The sequence below is a fragment of the Pleurodeles waltl genome, chromosome 1_2 (genome assembly GCF_031143425.1).
Source record: "Pleurodeles waltl isolate 20211129_DDA chromosome 1_2, aPleWal1.hap1.20221129, whole genome shotgun sequence".
In the NCBI taxonomy this organism is placed as follows: domain Eukaryota; kingdom Metazoa; phylum Chordata; class Amphibia; order Caudata; family Salamandridae; genus Pleurodeles; species Pleurodeles waltl.
Genome location: NC_090437.1, coordinates 356,148,574 through 356,168,562, shown reverse-complemented (window position 1 = coordinate 356,168,562; position 19,989 = coordinate 356,148,574). Strand labels below are relative to the sequence as shown.

General features: G+C 42.3%; 1 protein-coding gene across 2 annotated transcripts in view; it reads left to right on the top strand.

The window, feature by feature from the left end:
- RIGI (RNA sensor RIG-I) overlaps window positions 1–19,989 on the top strand; it is a 484,815-nt gene that overhangs the window by 336,153 nt on the left and 128,673 nt on the right. For both annotated transcript variants that reach the window (XM_069239695.1, XM_069239686.1), the window contains exon 9: window positions 7,763–8,021. In XM_069239695.1, the coding sequence (XP_069095796.1) occupies window positions 7,763–8,021 (259 nt within the window). The remainder of the gene's footprint in view (window positions 1–7,762; window positions 8,022–19,989) is intronic.

The window sequence follows — 19,989 nt, the reverse complement described above, 5'->3', positions numbered from 1 at the left end:
TGCAGAGAGAGCCAAGTCCAACAGTGATTGTTAGGTATATACGGTGACTGAGGGGCCAAAAACAAGTCCATGTGGAGTACGATAAAAAATGGAAATCCACTGAATTAAATGTTAAAGTGAAATTATGGCTAGTTTAACATATATTTTTAAAGACTTCTGAAATGCTTTGTAAAAAACACATTTAAAGTGTTGTTAAGGTTACAAACCAAAACCTAAAAGGCAGTGAAATTGTCTGGTTAGTATTCAGCTATATAACCATAACTTGCCCTCCACCCCAGTAATGCACTGCTTCTGACCTCACTTATTACATCAGTATTGACATGTTAAATGCCATTATTAACGATATCACTGATAAAAGAAAAAAATATATGATCTTTGCAATATTATGTGGGGTCCACTGGGGCAGGATAGTGACTGGTAAAATTACAGTTTTATGGGAGTGCTTCCCTGACACGAAAATGTAGGATATGTTATTTAATTTACTGATGCATTGTGGTATATATTGATGTTGGAATACAGATGATATTTAACCCATGTGGGCATAATGATTTCTATAATTGTGTGTATACCCTGCAGAAGACATGTTTGAGTAAGTGGTCACATTGTCCATAATAACATTAAGTTTATGTTTTAAACAAATAACATTGATTTTCAACATGAGAGGAAATTGCTTATGGACATTGGAACATTGTTAATATGTGAGCAACTACACTCTCAGATCGCGCTTAGTATGTATTCAGTTGTATAGCATCAGTCTGCTTTTTATGTTTAGCATATTAATATTGCACATCATATTGCCCTTGAACAAGGCCTCTGTGCTGAAATGTGTGAGCAAGATCTAATTGTGTGAATAAATACTGAAACCACTAGCATTCTGTATGAGCGTGTGTACTAACTCTAAAAAAGGAAAACAATTTATAAGGGTTTTAACCTGATAAAAGAAATAAATAAAGAGATTGGTTGGGAGATCTCCCCAACCCCTAAAATAAACGACCATGATAATCCAAAAATCGAACTGGGTTTACTGCTGCCCACCCTATAAAAAGAGCTAGAGATTGGTTAAAAAAGGGCGATTACCTTCCATATTAACAAAATTAGTGTGTCTATAGAGCAGTGGTCCCCAACCTTTTGACTTCTATGGACCCCCACTTTAACAATACTCGAACCACGGGGACCCCCACTTTATCATTATTGGAATCCAGGGACCCCTCACTGAGTCATTACCGAAAACTGGAGACCTAATCTGATAATATTATTTAATTTTCTAAGCAGTTGTGGACCCACTGAGGTGGCTTCGCAGACCCCCAGGGGTCCCTGGACCACAGTTGGGAAACACTGCTATAGAGGATACATCACAGGAGACTGTGTAATATGGTCCAATATTACCATTGAGGCGTTGTGATGATCTCATAAACTACGAGGGCAAAGACCACAGTAGCAGTTGATTGCATTTTGATTATAGGTCCATTAATAATTAATTTGAAAAGATAAAAATATATTGGTGCTATTCTTCTTCACACTTTGATGTCCTACAAATTAATTTTGATTTGCTAGAATGATCAGCCAGTGCATGTTGCTAATTCACAATGCAGTTTAGGGGTGATGCATTAAATGTGACTGTGGTTGAATATAAACTAAAGCAGGTACAAAACTTCTGATTACTTAACAAGTAAGGATTTCTTTGTAGAATAATTTTGGACCTCTGTATATTACGAACCTCGCCAATAATTCGTACTCACTTATTTACGGACAAACAAAGCCTAAGTACGTCCAAGGAAAATACAATATGTCACTTTTCTCCACCTAATGCTGGTTCACACGCGAAACTCTTGTACCATTAGTAATACTCTTACGGTGATAGAGTGGATTGAGTCTGTAAACTGTAACCACACGTGTTAAAGCAAATATCACTTTACACAAACCACCTAAAACATCAGGCCCTAAAGATTTTTCTTTCTTTTAATGAAAAGGAACTCAGAGGATTCATGATTGTGCAAAGGGATTGTGAGTATGCAGGTTTAATACAAAGGACCGATGCATACGCATGACCAATCCTTTTTACACATGTACATACTTTTTAGACCTAGCAGCTTTTTGGCGTGTCTCCCCTGTCTTTTTGCCTTCTGACCTCCTGTTTTTATGGAATGCTGGACTCTGTTTTTGCAGTTTGTTTGCTTCTGCGCACTTTATCATTGCTCATCAGTGCTAAAGTGCAAGTGCTCCCTATGTAAATTGTATTGGTGATTGGTTTATCCTTGATTGGCATATTTGATTTACTGGTAAGTCCCTAGTACAGTGCATTAGAGGCGCCCAGGGCCTGTAAATCAAATGTTTCTAGTGGGCCTGCAGCACTGTTTGTGCCACCCACATTAGTAGTCCTGTAAACATGGCTCAGACCTGCCACTGCAGTGTTTGTGTGTGGAGTTTTAAACTGCCAATTTGACTTTACAAGTGTACCCACTTGCCAGGCCTAAACCTTCCCTTTTTATACATGTAAGGCACCTCTAACATAGGCCCTATGTAGCCCCATGGGCAGGATGCAGTGTATTTAAAAGGTAGTACATCTACTGATGTGTTTTACATGTCCTAACAGTGAAATACTGCCAAATTCAGGTTTCACTGTTGCAAGGCCTATCTCTCTCGTAGGTTAACATTGGGGTGGCCTTTAAATAACTTAAAAGGGCAGATTCCCTTTGAGAGCAGTTTCAAATGAGGAATTTGGTTTTCTGAACTCTCAATTTAAAAATACATATTTTAGTGAGGTTGGTTTTTAGATTGGGAGTTTGAAAATGCCACTTTTAGAAAATAGGCATTTTCTTGCTTAAACCATTCTGTGACTCTGCCTGTTTGTGGATTCCCCATCTGGGTCAGTTTGACAGTTGGGCTGTTTACACCTCTCCTGTAGACGGTGACACAAAGGGAGCTGGGGTGTAGCCTGCATATCCTGATGAACCTCCTGAGCTAGAGTGGAGGGAGGAGAGGTCACCTATACCTTAAAGAACTGTGCCTGCCATCACACAATTCAGTCTCCAACCCATTGGTGTGTGTATGTGCCTGACCTTGCCAAGGAAGGATCTTACAAACACTTGAGACTTTGCTTTGAAGTTTGCCAACTTCAAAGGCAGAAAGGGATATAAGTATTGGATGCAAAACCCCAGACTTTTAGAACCTTTCTGGAATCAAGAGGAACCTATGCCTAGGAGAAGTGCTGGAGACAGAGTACTGTATCTTTGCTGTGTTGCTTTGCTGGACTGGCCTGCAGTTGTCCTTGCAACCTGTGGACACAGCTCATGAGATACACGAAGCACTGTCCCACACCGCAGCCCCGGTCCACCAACGCCAGTACCATTGACTCCAGTGTCGTTACCGGGCATCCCGGTCCACACTGTGGCCTGTGGACACCGTTCGTGAGGATCACGAAGCATCGTCCTGTCCCGCACCGCCGACTTGGGCCTACCGACGACAGCGATTCAGGTACCACGACACCACTGTCTACACCGTGACCTGGTGACACCGCACATTGCACCACTGTGCCCCACTTCACACCGCAGCCCTGGTCTCACCGATGCCACTGGACGCCGTCACCGTGACCTGTGGGCACTGCACATTGCATCATCCTGCTTCGCACCACAGCCCCAACGTCATCCACGCCTACGCTCCTGACTTCATCAGCCCTGAGTTCGATCTGCAACGTGTGTGACTTCAAGAGCCCAACGACCCCCGCACCAACTCCGGAACCGACGCCAGTTCCCGCTCTCCAGAGCTCACTGTGAGGATCACGACGCCCTGCAAATCCAAAGGTACTGTTTGCGGGTCTTCCCGACAACGAAGCTGGCCTGCGATGCTACGGCCGGCCTGAACTGTTGGTTTTGTTGATCACAACACTGTGATAGCCCCAGGTGGAGTTATCGACTGTATTTTTGAGTGAATCTTGCAGAAATCATATTTTTATTAGTGTATGTTGGATTTTGTATTGTATTTGGTCTTGTTTTATATAGATACATATTGGCTATTTTTCTAAAACTGGTGTGGTGTTCTTTTGTAGTGTTTTCACTGTGTTACTGTGTGTTATGTGCAAATGCTTTACACATTATGTCTGAGATAAGCCTGGCTGCTCATGCCAAGCTACCAAGAGGGTGACGGGGTGAGCAGGGTTTATCTGAGCGGGTATCTCCCTTATCTTGACTAGAGTGAGGGTCCCTACTTGGACAGGGTACAAACAGACTGCCAACTAGAGACCCCATTTCTAACATTGGTTGTCAGTAGTGAGGATAGGACTTGCATTTGCACTTGACCCACAGTGATTGGTGTACACTGCTACCATATCACAGACCACTTAGTGCCACATACCGATTTTTGTTTTTGATTGTTTTTCTCTTTGACATATTTTTGATCTTTGAATTAAGTGAACTCCAACAACATCATGTCTCAGTCAATACAATCTTCAGTTGCATCCCAGGATTTGGTTTTTGAGGAGAATAGGTTGGAAACCTATACCGTGAAGGTGCTGAAGGTAGTTAGTAAAAGCCTCAAAGTCCAAGTCATAGGTCTCACCAAAAAAGGAGGAGCTACAAAAGGCACTGAGGGCCTCGGTAGCAGCCAGAATTGCCAGTGGGCAGTCCGTAGATCCAATGGGGGAGTCTGTGGACCAAAATCCAGGAGAAGATGTACTGATGGTGCAGGAGCTGCTGGGAGGAGGTACCCCCTGGGTCAGGCAGCAGTTGTGTTTCTAAGAGCCTGACTCCAGAAGAGCTGGAGGACAGGAGAGAAGCCATGAGGCACCAGATTGAGTTGGAGAGATTGAAAATGGTGGAGAAGAAAATGCTTTTGGAGCATGAGGTTAGAGTAAAGGAGCTGGATGTGAGGAGCAGGTACAGCAATGATGGTGGCAGCAATACCTCAGTGTAGTCAAACAGAATTGTGCACATTCCTAAGAACGGAGGGGGAGAGTACAAGAAGGGAGATCACATACAGAGGTGGTTTCACTCCATCCACATGAATGGGGTCCCTGAGAAGAATTGGGGGTCAGGATTGTGGAACCACTTCACAGAGGAGGGGAGGGACACTTTGCTAGCTTTGGGTAAGGGGTACAACCTCACCTACGCTGACATGAAGGAGGCTCTTCTCACTAGGTATGTTCTTATTCCTGACAAGTACTGGGATCAGCTTAGGCAGAGTAAGAAAACTGATTCCCAGATATTGATAGAATGTGTAGATTCTTTTTGCAGAGCACTGGATGGTTGGGTGAAGGGCAGTAATGCAACAGATTTTCATGGGCTGTACAATGTAATTGCGTGGGAGCACTTGTCTAGTCTGTGTTTTGCAGAGCTGTGCCTGCACTTGGCCACTTTTTACCTACTCACTATCAGGTTTGCCATGCTTCATTGTAACTGGAAACTTGGGCCCATATTTATGGGCTTTTGGCGCAGTGCACCGCAGGGCCCTTTTGACCTAGGATACCTTGCTGTGCTGCCCTTTAGTCAAAATGAAAGGGCTGGAATGCACCATATCTATGGAAAACAGCCATACTCAGTCCTTTACCCGTGCTATGGTGCACAGTGGGCTCCCTAGAGCCAATGCAGGCACCCTTTTAATATGGTGCAAGGGTTTCTGTGTTGCAATCAAGGTTGTTTTTGCTTTGGAAAGTGCCCCTTCCTGCACAAAAAACAAGCATAAGAGGCTTCTTCTGCAGCACACATAGAAAGAGGAAAAAACGAGTAGAAATAAAGATATTTCTTCTCATAACACGCAGTAAGGTAACATAATAATTTGCACTGCCTTGCCTTACTTCAAAGTGGCTTTGTGTGTCCGCATAGATATGATTTCAAGGTTTGCGCTGCCAGTGTGTCACAAATAGTGATGCAACCACAGCACAAGGGGCACATAAATATCTCCCTAGATCCTTAGGTGGTATTATTATATGGCTAGGTCTTACCTGTTGTGACTGGACTACTGTTTTTGCAGATACAGATTCTAATTATGACTGTGCAGATGCATGTGTAGTGAATCTGTGCGAACTCAATTGTTCTTTCATGCACATACATATACGGTGAAGAATGCAAGAACGAATGTTAATGCTAATGACATGTAGCACAGTCGAAGGACCTGAATACAGCATCTGTTGATCAGGTTCAACTTCCTCATTGTACCTCATTGTACCTCATTGTACCTGCCCCAGGAGCTCCTGGATGCTCCTTTTTTCCTTCACTCTTGGTTTTCGGGCTATCTCTGTATTTTGTTAGTTCATGTAGGAGTACTTCCTGATCTTTCATTAAATGTTTAATGTTGGTATTGACCATAGGACACAGCGCACTTCACTCATTTTCCTTGCAAGATTGTTTTTTTGGCGCAGGGCTGCCTTTAAAACTTTAGACAAGAGGCAAAAAATAAAGCAAATTTTTATTTTTCCTGCTTTGGGGTGCGGATGCTGGGTGAAAGGCTTCAGAGTGCGGTGAGCATCTGGTACCCAATTATAGTACAACATCCTTTCTTTGACTTTAGAGAGATATTTAGTTGTAATCTGAGGTACTGTGTAATTTGTTATGATCTCAGAGAGACCTCTGCTTAGAACCTCAAGCCCTGCACTCTTTCTACTGACTTCAGTGGAGCCTCTAGTAATCACCTGGGATACTTCATTGATTCTGCTGACTTCAAAGGGACTTCTAGTAATGACCAGATGTATTGCACCCTTTCTGCTCACTTCAGAGGGGGCTGTAGTAAATATCTGAGGCTTTAGGGGTGCCACTATTACTAACAAGAGGTTCTGCACCCTTTTTAGTCACTAGAGTGGTACATCTAGTAACAACCTGTGGTTCTGCACTTCTGTCCAGCTGGCAGTATAAGGAGGAAGGCACAGATAAAGAAATACCTGTTGTTGAATTGGTGTCATTCTTCATCAAAACTATGTCATTTACATATGAAAATGGCTATTGTAATATTACAAAATGGGGTGTTTTTGTTGTTCGTATAGCCAAATCTATCTTGATAATTCTTTTTAGAGCAACTCTGAAGAAGCATTCAAGATAAATGAATGATTGTGATAATCTGAACATGCAGTAAGGTTTACTGCATGAAGGTGGAAAGCTTAACTTACATAATGGTGAAAAATTGTGACATTTGTTGGAAGTTACTGGCACAATGGTGCCCACTCCTCGGTCATCCATTATACATACACGTCGGTGTTAAGTTGGTAATTTGTTGTGAATAGTGCTTGTTTATGTATTGATGTTCATGGTATTACCTAGCCTGCCAACTTGCATTTTTAATTGCCAGTCTCAATGTTTTGTGTCTTTCTCTAATCCCGTTGTTGCATTTTATTGCTAAGTAAGACTAGGCTATCTTTAAACATCCTACGACTCCAAAATAATTTATTCTCATTTATACAAAATCCCTACCCACCAAATAGCAATAGATGTACCATTCCACTTTAGCTTTGAATCTTGCAGTTATGTGGAAGCGTTGGTGTCTCACCACTTTGTGACAGAGAAACCTAAATGATGCTCTCTGTGGACTATGCTAGGAGAGCAATGTGGAAACTGCTTATTGGATGATGCATGGATCTCTCAAAATATTTCTTTGGTGCTTCCCATAGTGTCTTTTATGATCTCTCTCACCTTACCAAGTGTCTTTCCATGTGACCAGACATGATATCACATGCACTTAGGAATTAATGTACCTTAAGTCACTCATAGGAGAAGCCATGTCACATGTGCAGTGAATTTACCTACTTTGTTGATAACGCTGTTTTCCACTTATTTTTTAGGTACACAGTCGCTGGTATTTCAGGAGAAACACACGAGTCAGCCCCGTGTGGCATGATTTTTGAAAAGCATGATATTATTGTGTTGACACCACAAATCCTAGTGAACAATCTCAGTGATGGAGTTATTCCTTCTCTTTCAATGTTCACCCTGCTAATTTTTGATGAGTGCCACAACACTACTGGAAATCACCCATATAGTGTACTCATGTACAACTATCTCCGCATGAAACTGGGCTCTAGTGCAGCAAGACTACCTCAGGTAAATAAATCTCCTGCACATGATCTGTAAGAAAACAGCCACAAGAGGGGTTCAGAAACAGTACAATTTATGAGATGACAGAAAACAACTCAAAACTCGCTCATTCTCTCATTACTCTATAACATCGACAGAGCTTGTAAGCCTCACATGCAAAAACCTTGGTTGCATCTGTGATGATTTGTGTGTGTGTTTGTGTGTATATATGTCCAAACATAAGTTGTTCTGAAGCTCCTAGGATGATTAAGCGGTGGTCTGACCAGGGCTGTGGCAGCCCCCAATATAACCACACGTGTACCTCCAGTTGCAAATATACGCTCAGATACTGCTGTTGCTGCAAAATGTTATTTATTAACGAACCACTTCTCCCGATGCGTTTCAGCTTTAGCCTTTCTCAGGGGTCATGGGAGTGAAGCTTACACCAATAGTGAAATTGACAATTCTATGAACAATGAAGACAGACCAAACTGCACGTTGTCACCATAAAAACAGCAAAAATCATACCATTTTGTAATATATAGAATATACAAGCAGGTACAATTTTCATATAAAATACATACAAGCTACATGTGAAGATTCACTTGATGTATAATGCTTACGAAATGTAAATATTACCCGCCCAGCATGGCTTATGGCAGATTATCATTGCATCATTGTAAAGGATTTGTACCAGACATAAGATATGATACAGAGCTACTCGTAAAAATTAGGCAACGTAAATTACTTAAGTCAGATGGTGCTCAGGAGCTGTGAACACATGAAGCGAGGAGACTGCCACCAAGTACATGAATAGAACAATTGCTGTGACAGGTGGCCTCCAGCAATTTAATAGTTATAGTTAGTGTTGTCTGGTTAATGACCTGAAAAGAATGAGTAATGAGAGCAGGTACTACAATAATTTGAAGGTGGTGAATACATTGTAATTGAAAGATGAAACTTTTGATTTACAATTTATAAAATGTGTATGGTTTAAACTTGGCTTTTATTGGGAAAATGAGTTTTCCTATAACTAATCTTTAACGTTTTGTTTTCATTGAATTTTAATGTCTCGTTTCAATTTTTAATAGAAATGTGCTTCAAAACGTAGGGTCTAGTGATGCACGTGGAAAGTTGTTATGTTATATAGTACAGTGAAGGAGAGTGTTGTAAAGTCTATTGTCATAGACTTGAGTATTGTGGATTGGAATCAAGTCGAGTAGAGTAGAATGTAATAGTGTATCATACAGTGTAGTAAAGTGTTATATAGTTTATTGGCATGGTGTCTCATATAGTGAAGTCCAGAATCGTAAACTGGAGCAGTGAGTTGTGAAGTGGAATGGTGTGTCAAAAAGTACAGTAAGGTGACATAGAGAGTAGTAGAGTGCTTTAGAGTGGAGTAGGATAAAGTGTTATAGAATGGAGGATCACCAAGTGGAGTGTTGTAGAGTACAGTGAAAGAAAGTGTCATAGAGTGGAGTACTGTGTCATATATTGGAGTTGCGTATTGTAAATAAAAGGAAGGTGGCATGTTGTTGAGTGTCATACAGTGTAGTACAGTGGCGTAGAGAGGATGAGCATAGAGTGTAGTACTTTGTTGTAGAGTGGAGCTGCATACAGTGTAGTAGGTTGTCGGACAGTGGAGCAGCGGAGAGTAGAGTTCAGTACAGTGGTGTAGTGTGGGATAAAGTATAGGAAGGGGGAGTATAGGTGAGTGGAGTACACTGGACCTGAGTAGTGTAGAGTGGAGTACAGTGTCAAAGAGAGGAGTGCCTTGTTGTAGACTAAAGTGGCATAGAGTTCAGTAGAGTTGCGTGCCATAGCATACTGTTGAGTAACGTGCCATAAATTGGAGTACCGAGTTGTACAGTAGAGCGTAATGGGATGTCGTGCAGTATTGCAAAGTTATGTAGACTAAAGGAGAGTAGAGTGGGATACAGTATAGCCAATATTTTTAGAGTGGAGTGGTGATGTACAGTAAGTACAGTATAGTGTTGTAGAGTGTGGTACGGTGGATTGGCATACAGTGTTATAGACTACAATGGCACAGAGTGGTATGGAGTGGAGCGGCGTACAGTGGAGGAGTAGAGTGGAGTACTGTGTCAGTGTAGAGTGGATTAACGTGGGGTGTAGTGGCATTCAAAGGGTTGTGTACAGTGTTGTATAGTAGACTAGATTATCATAGAGTAGAGTGGAGAAGAGTGTTGTACAGTGGCATACATCATAGTGCAGTATTGCACAGTGTAGTGAAAGGGTATAGACAGGAGTAAAGTGTTGGAGTGCGGCATACAGTGTAGTAAAGCATTCTAGAGTGGAGTTGCATAGACAACAGTGGGGTGTGAAACAGTGGAGCTGCATAGAGTGGATGTGTAGTAGCGTAGTAGCGTAGAGTGAGTTAAAGTCTCGTACAGTGGAGTGGTGTAGCATAGTGTGTTGTGGTAGTAAACTGTTATATGTTGGGAGTGGCGTCTTGTACAGTAGAGTGGAGTGTTGTGTCATAAAGAAAAGTATTGTATAGTGGAACTGAGGCTTGTACATTGGAGAGTACAGACACAGAGTGGACTACAGAGTTGGACAGTGGAGTGTACAAGGATAGAGTGAAGTAGAATGTCATAACGTTCCATGAAGTGTAGTAGACTTTTATTTGGTGGGGTTATATAGAGTAGAGGAGAGTGTCATACAATGGAACGGCATCGAGTAGAGTGGTGTACACTGTGGTGGCACAGAGTGTATTACCGTAAAGTGGAGTAAAATACAATGGAATATAATAAAGTGGAGTGTAGAAGAGTGTAGTGGCATGGAGTGGAATAGCGTATAGTGGAGTGGTGTAGAGTGGAATAAGGGATAGTGGATTAGCGTATAGTGGAGTGGAATACATTGAAGTGGCATAGCGTAGAGTTGAGGAAACAGTTATAAATTGGAGTAACGTCTCATACAGTATAGTGGAGTGCTGTGTCATATAGTGTTAGAAAATGTCATAGAGTGGAGTAGAGTTTTGTACAATAGAGTGCACAGGCATAGAGTTGAGTGCAAATTTGCACAGTGGAGTGTACGGGGATAGAGTGGAGTAGAATCTAGTAGAGTGGCATAGAGTTGAGTAGAGTTTTGTACAGTGGAGTCATATTGAGTGGAGGAAAGTGCACTGGAGTGGTGTAGATTAGAATAGCGTACAGTAGTATGGCAAAAGTGGAACGGCATAAACTGGAGCAGCGTGGACTAGAATGGCTTACACTGGAGTGGCATTGAGCATAATAGCGTATAGTGTTGTAGCTAGAGTAGAGTAGCATAAAGTGTAATAGCTTATAGTGTAGTAGCATACACTGGAGAGGCCTACAGTGAAGTGGTTTAGACTGGAGTGGTGTATTGTGGGTTGGGGTACAGTCTAATAGCATACAGTGGAGTGGGGTGCATTGGAGTGGTGTAGCGTGGTATACCATGCAGGAGAGAAGAAAAGATTGAAGTTGCGTACACTCTAGTAGCACAGAATGGAGTGGAGTACAGTGAAATAGCACATGGAGTGGAGTACAGAGGAGTGGCGTAGAGTAGAATAACAATTGGTAGAATAGCGTAGAGAAGAATAGTGAACAGTGGAGTGACATACAGTGGAATGTTGTAGACCGGAATAGTGTACAGTGGGGTGTGGTAGAGTGAAGTAGCATATAGTAGAGTGAGTTAGAGTGGAGTGGTGTAGAGTGTGGTAGCTTCCATTGGACTTGCATGTATTGGAGTAGCTTAGAGTGGAGTGGTGAACACTGGAGTGGCATAGAGTGGAGTAGCATATAGTGGAGTGGCATACAGAAGAATAACGTAGAGTGGAGTGGAGTACAGTAGAATAAAGTAGACTGAAATAGTGTATAGTGGAATAGCATACAGTGCAGAAGCATACAGGCAAGACTGGAGTGGCATTCACTGGAAGGGGGTAGAGTGTAATAGCATACAATAGAGCGGCATGCAGTGGAGTGGCGTCCAGTGGAATAGAGTAGAATGGAGTGGAGTACAGTGAGTGGCATACACTGGAGTGGCGTAGAGAGGAGTAGCATACAGTGGAGTGGCACACTGTGGAATAGTGTAGAGTGGGTTGGCATTCAGTGGAATGGTGTAGAGTGGAATAGAATATAATGGAGTAGCGTATAGCGGGGTGGCAAACTATGAAGTGGCGTGTACTGAAGAGGCATAGAGTGGAGTTGTATACAGTGTAATAGCATGGAGTGGACTTGTGTAGATTGGAGTTGTGTAGAGTGTAATAGCATAGAATAGAGTGGCATGGAGCGTAGTGTTGTACAGTGGAGTAGTGTAGAGTGTAATAGTGTACAGTTGAGTAGTGTACAGTGGAGTGGAATATAAGGGAGTGGTGTAGACTGGAGTGACGTGCACGGGCATGGTGTAGAGTGTAATAGCATACAATGGAGTGGCATCCAATTGAATACCATAGAATAAAGTGGCATAGAGTGGAGTGCCATACACTAGAGGGGCATAGAGTGGAGCAGAGTGGAGTGGCATTCAGTAAAAATAGCATATAGCAGAGTGTTGTAGAGTGGAGTGGCATTCAGTGAAATAGAGTAGAATGGAGTGGTGTACAGTAGAATGACAAAGGGTTTAATATCTTCCAGTGCATTAGAGTCCAGTGGAGTGACATAGACTGGAGTGGCATACAGTGGTGTTGCGTGCAGTGTAATAGTGTAGAGTGGAATGGTGTAGAGTAGAGTTTCGTACAGTGGAGAGGCATAGAGTGGAGTGGAATATCATAGAGTGGAATGGTTACAGTGGCGTGGCATACTATTTAGTAGCAATGTAAATTATGATGTGCAGAATAACACAAAACAGAGAATTGCACTGCCTTGCATTTCTCCAGATTTACCAATCAAAGTAGGGCCACAAATGGTGGCCTTGCATTCCTTTGTAAATCTCACTTAAGTATTGCATTGTCCATGCAACACAATGAGTAATGCAAGGGTACTACAATCCAATAATACTGCTAGGCCCTGGTTATATCTTGCACCATAGATTACTGTGATAACTTTACAGTGTACGGTGGTACATGGTGATGACCAGCCAGTATATAATTCGGTAATGGCTGTTTTTAGAGAATGAAAAGGCAGCCATATTGTTTTTAATACACTTTGGCTGTGTTCCGTGTTAGTGCCTGAGCTATAGGTAAGTAGTAGCTCACTACCTATTACCACTTTATTTAAGTGGTAGTAGGTAAGGAAATGTATTTATATTTTTGATTTATTTTTAATTAGGTTTACGGCCATGTACAGCATTCGTTTCCCCAACTTTTGTGGAATTGAGTGAAAATACTGCAGTGACTGATATCACTTTGTTTAAATGCCTTATAACTCAAAAAAACTTACCCTTCTTAAGCACAATACCCGAAAATCATCATCTCTACACAATAATGTATAATCCGGTCAAAGTTTATATAAATCCATTCAGCCGTTTTCACAAAACATGAAATGCAATAGTCTGTGTAAAATGCATTGGTAGAAAAATGCATTTTGGGACCCTCTTTTATCTTTGCACTTCCTCAAAGATGCACCACAAAAATTTACATCATCTCAAAATGCAGAAAAAGCTAAAGGTCTGGAAATTCTTCAAATAAATGGAAAGTTATCAGGGGGCTAATACATGAGGATTTCTTATCTTTGGGAATACTAACTATAACTACAGAGTGGAATCAGATCTAATGTGATTTCTTTCTTTTAATTATTGTATTTATGTATTTGCTTATTGGTGTACATAATCATGTGACCATAAATGTGTTCTTTAGTTGTTCATGTAGTAATTCTGAAACTTTACAAATGCACTCTATTTTATTCTTTTGGCTTCCATGCTACATTTAGTGGGATTGTGCTACATATGAATCTCAAAATGAATATAAGCCAATCACTGTTATAAATATTAAGATTATAATTTTTTATCTGGTGCCCAATTATCATGTCCTCCAAATAGTAGTTGGTGTGGCTCACTGCCAGGACAGTTTTTCATTTTATTGCACAGGAGTGCAAAAGAAATATGATTTGTGTTTGATTGCTGGGACACTTTTAGTTTGTGAGCCAGAGAGCACGCAAAGAAATCTACTGTAGATTAAGACATATTCTATTTGTTATGTATTAATGTACAGCTTTCAATTAGCATGTGACCATAAATTAGTATTTTAGTTGTTCATGTAGTAAATCTGAAATTTTACATATGCAGTGTAGTTCATTTTTAGGCTTCCTTGCTACTTTTAGTAGGATTATGCTACATATGAAGGCCAAAGTGAATGAAAGGCAATCATTGTCATTTTTTAAACATTGAGATAATTATTTTTTGCTAGTGGCCAATTATTATGTCCTCCAACTAGTAGTTTGTGTGGCTCACTGCTAGGTCATATTTTCATTTTGTTGCATAGGGACACAAAGGAAAGATGTTTTTTATTTGACTTGTTGGGCCAGTTTTACTTTGTGAGCCAGAGAGCATGCAGAGAAAATGTATGTAGATGAAGATGTATTCTATTCATTATTTGTTTGTTCATAGGTTTCCATTATCATGTGAACATAAATGGGTTTCAGTTGTTCATGTGGTAAATCTGAAAATTTACATATTCAGCCTAGTTTATTTTTTGGCTTCCCTCCTACTTTTAGTAGTATTGTGCTACAAGATATTACTAAGTTGAAAAACCTAATAACATACAAAATACTTACTCTACTTACCTGCAGGTACCAAAAAAGAATCATCTGCACACTCTAAAATCTCTTACTGACAGATTTCAGCGAAATCCAGCCATTTCGGTGCTACACGAAATACAAACGTCTATGTAAAATGCGTTGGATTTCAAGCCCGTTTTGGCATTCCATCATTTTCTTTGTAGCCCTTTTGATCAATGCAACATTCAGTACTCTGACAATGAAACGGGGCCAGCAGGTCCGCAAACCTTCGTTGACATTCGTCCAACAGGTGCAAAGGTATGAATGGCCAAAAATAAAAATCCCTATCTCTGTTCACCCTAACTATTACTACAGCCACTCTGTAACATATATATATATATATATATATATATATATATATATATATATATATACACACACATATATATATATATATATAAATATATATATATATATATATATATATATATATAATGTTTTGAACTAAAATCACAGAGATACAGCAGTTATAGTTAGCAGCACTAACTAAAACTTGCACTCCCCCCACTCACAGCTTATAACCTCACATAAGACATCACTCATGCCATGTTCTATGCCATAATTTATGACATCACTGACCTCATCTCAAATGACATTGATGATATCACTGATGACATCATCCAACAAATGTGTTAGTTTGTTTTATAGTTTACATTATGGCGGGTAACTACCGTGTTACTTTTAATACCTTATTTTGTACAACCTGTGTCCAGCTAATTGGTATATGAGTTTACAAAATGCATGTGCTACTAATGATAATAGGTGTGTAAAGGTAATGAACACATTATAAACCTTTGTATTAAAATGGAACTATGTGTGCAGATAACAGTTGACTTGTGTTCATTATGTTCCACACAATTGTATTGGTACTGCAGAATAATTTTCCAGCAAGGCAAATATTCTACGCACTATATACTAAATATTGTAAGCAGCCTTGAGTTATTAGGCAGAATAAAAAACTGTGTGCACCAGGTACTAACCCATGTACAACTGCTTGTTTTGCTTCAGATGATGGATTATCTGTACAAAGACTGCAGGCAAATTATCTTTAGCATCTTCAGACCTTAGTTATTTTAAACAAATTTTTTAACAAGTTTTGCATAGAGTGTACTGTGCTTAGTACATGCTTATTAATACTCTGTTGTGAATCTCTCACAAGAGTTTCACTCTCTGCCAACAGTGCGGTAGAAAGAAAACTTTCTCTATAGGATAAACATTGTTAAAAGTACCCACTTTTCTTCTCATATCAACTTAATTTCTCAGTGTAGGTTTAGTGACTATCAGGGTTTTGTCACAGTTATTAGCAAACCAAAAGACACTCTGTTTATGTGAAATCAGACCTAAAACTACCTAGTGGCAATCGCCACTGTAAGTATTGTATATATATATATATATATATATACACACACACACATATATATATATATATATATATATATATATATATGTAGCTGAGAAAAAAGGGGGTGTCCCAAAATGTGTTTTTCTCATGCAGTTTCCCATGGGGTTTTTAGACACAGCTACAGCCCAAACCAATGGACAGAATTACACCAAATTTGGAAGAAAGCAAGCTCTTTGGCGTACATTTGTTCAGTAGTTTTCGAGTAATTCAAGAAAAAACAAAATTGTATATCTAGGGACGTGGATCCTCTGCGGTTCCAAGAGATCCCATGGTGATATGTGATTGGCTGCCAACACTTCAACCAGGAAGTGTTGGCAGCCATTTTGGGACTTGGACTTAGCTGAGTCCCAAACAAAAGTAAAAAAAACAAAAGAGATGTGGGCAGGGTAGCAGTGCTCTGAAGCCCTAGGTCTTGTGGTGGTGTCCCTCAGGGACCCCTCCAGGGCAACAAAGCATTTTTTTAAATTTTCCTGTGAACCTGCAGAAGTTTCATCGATCCCAGGATTTTCTTTTCCAAAAAATAAGCAACGACTCCCACACTTGTTTGTAGTTGAGCCTCTGGATGGACCAGGTCCCGGGGCATATTTCATGATCTTATGAGAAGGGGGGCCACATCTGTCCCGCCTCTGCATGGCCAATATGGGCCCTGGGGACCACCACCTCCCCGGGGCCATCCCAACATGTAATTATGAGGAGGGGGCTGTGCGACCCCCTTCTTTATGCCATTTAAGGCCCAGGGACAGGCATCTCCCCATCGCTTGGCCTTAAAATAAGAGGGGGCCTCAAGCACTCCCCTCATCACCTCTAATGTGACCCTGGGACCGCCACCTCCCAGGGGCCACAGTAATTTTCAAAGGGAAGGAGAGTCGCGTCGCCCTCCTCTAGGGTTGTTTTCGGCCCTGGAAACCACCACCTCAGGGCTGGCCCTACAAAAACTAAGGAGGACTGCCACCCGGTCCCCCTCCTGCAGCCATTAATGGTTCTGGGGACTGACTCCTTATGTCCCTAGGTGCCCACCCTCAAGACATAGTAGTTTACCATCACTTAGAGGGAGCTATGACAGCTACCTCCAAGTGAGAAAAAACTCAAAATCCACTCCGGCGGTTGGGAGCAGGAAAACTGCTCCCGCCCGCTGGGAGCGGAATTTCATCAGTTTTCCTGCCGCTGCCAAGCGGGCACAAAAACAGATAAAAGATTTGATCCTGCACGCAAGTAGAAGCATTTCTTGCTGCTCCCTGCGTGCAGGAGCAATGCTGGCTCCTGCTGGAGTCAGGATAATGGCTGGGACCGTGGGCCGTTTGAGGTTCCCCTCAAGGTCCCAAAAAATACACACTGGGTGCCCTGGGTGGGATCAGGGCACCCAGGAACCAGGGGCAAGGATAAGGTGGCCAGGCCTCAGGGGATAGGATCCCAGGAGCCAAACTTGCGTCCTGACCATGTACTGATAGTTACCCCCATGTTACATCAGTCATGACATCTTCTATGACATCATTGCTAACATCACCGCAACATTTGTAATAAAATTATTGATGAGAAAACTGCATGGCGAGGGCGCAAGTTATAGTTACCTTAGGGCATGTGTTATAGTTTCTTCAGATAAGTATAACTATAACTGTTGAATTTCTATGGTTTTGTGCGTGTTCTTAACCTAACTATTAATTCCCTGTAACTTTTGTTTTTTTCAGTGAATATAAATATATATATATATATATATATATATATATATATATACAGTTAGGACTCAGTTTCTATAGAAAAAGCTTTTTTTGACTTGGCTACATTATGGCGCTGCTTGATGACTCTTCACGAAAAATGTTTTGCTGCTGTCTGGAAAGTTTCAGGGTTATCCGTCAAGCGGGGCCTGAAAATATGGGGGTCATCAAAAAACTTGTGTTTCCAAAGTTAATTCCCATAGGGATTTTGAACAGGTCTACAGCCCAAACCACTGGATGGAATTACACCAAATTTGGTAAAACAGTAGCTCGTGGACCAGAAAACGACTGGACGGATTTACACCAAATTTGGCAGCAAGGTAGCTCTTGGTCCAGAAAGCGCCTTTTCTTTATTTGGTGTAAATCCGTTTAGCAGTTTTCTAAATATTAAAGAAAAAACAAATTTGTATATATAGACATTGACAGGCTCCGGAAACTCTCTTGATCTTGTGCTGAGATCTCATTGGCTGCCAACACTTCAACATGAAAGTATTGGCAGCCATGTTGGGACTCGGCATCAGTGAGTCCCTGAAAAAAATATTTAAAAAAAGAAAAGGGGCCAGGTTAGGAACACCCTGACCCCTTAGCTGTGGTGCTGGGGTCCCAGCCAAGAGCAAAAAAGCATTTATGGAGGTCATTATGACCCCGGCGGTCGGTGATAATGTGGCGGTAGTACCGGCAACAGGCTGGTGCTACATACCGCCACATTATGCAGCCACCCCACCAATTTACCATACTGACCGCCATGGCGGTAGCAGCCGCCGGGGTGGGAGATAACATTCTCCATCCTGGCGGCCACTATTGTAACGCCGGCAGTATCATGACCCTGCCTAAACCATGGTGGTAGGCCCCACCAGTGACAGGGAATTCCTCCCCTGGTAGGAGGCCCCCCCACCCCTCCAAACACTCCCCAGACACCCCCTCCTACATCCACCCCCCCTTCCGATCGCCAACCTCCATACACTTGCAGACATGCACCACGCATACACAAACTCACTCACACAGGCATATACGCATTCACTCATGCATGCATCCATTCACCCTCAAACACATCCGTACACACATTCACACTGACACACAAACAAGCATTCACATTTCTATTCATACATGCATTCTCACACATGCCTACAACCAAGCAAACTACACCACACACACATTTGCCTTCAAGCACACACTCACACATCCATGCACACACGACCCCACACACAAAACACCCCCCTCCCCTGTCGGAAACCTGACCTACCTGCATCCAGGGGGTCTTCCGGCAGGGGATGGGGTGCTGCTACCGCCAGTAGCGTCCGCCAGCGGAAAACCGCCAGGCCGTATTATATGTCATAATACGGCTGGCTGCAGTCTACTGGTGTGGCGCTGCTGGTGGTAGCAGCGCCACCTTAGCACCATCCGCCAGTATGGCCACAGCTGGATTTCCGCCCTCCTGGTGGTGGAAATCCAGCTGTGGTCATAATTTGGCGGATGGATGTTAGCCGCGGCGATGGTCTTTTAGCCGCGGCGACGGTCTTTTGGTGGCTGTCGCCGCGGCGGTAGGCTTTTTTTACCGCTGATGTCATAATTATCACCTTAATCTTTTGAGTTTTCAGCAGGAGATGCAGTGGATCTGTGGGTCTGCTGAATATTAAAAAGATAACAAGCGGGGGCTTCTGCTTGGTTTAAATGCAGCCCCTGGTTGGGCCAGGTCACTGGGGCATTGACATTTCGAATGCGTGAGGTGGGCCCCGTGTTACTCCTCGCAGCCCCAAGGACCACCACCTCCCTGGGGCTTATGTCTAATTAAATGTGGGGGGGGGCTGGCCTCCCCACCACCCCGGGGCTTCAACTAAATACAATGTGGAGGGGCGCACAGCCCCACTTGCTGCCCTGGGTTCCGCCACCTTCCCGGACCTCCAATAAAATTTAATTCAGGGGGCTGTCTAGCCCTCCCGCTTCCCCAGGGACAGCCACCACCTGCGCCTCCAATAAAATGTAACGTGGGGGGGACCACTTGCTGTCCGCCCAGCCCCGGAGACCGTGACCTCTCCAGGGGCTCTAATCAGATGTAACTTGAGGAGGCCGCCCAGTCCCAGGGACCACCACATCCCCGGGGCGTTAATCAAATAGAGTGCAGGAGGGCAATGCAGCCCTGGGGACCGCCACATCCCCAGGGCTGTTATCAAGTGTCTCATGGACCCCCACAG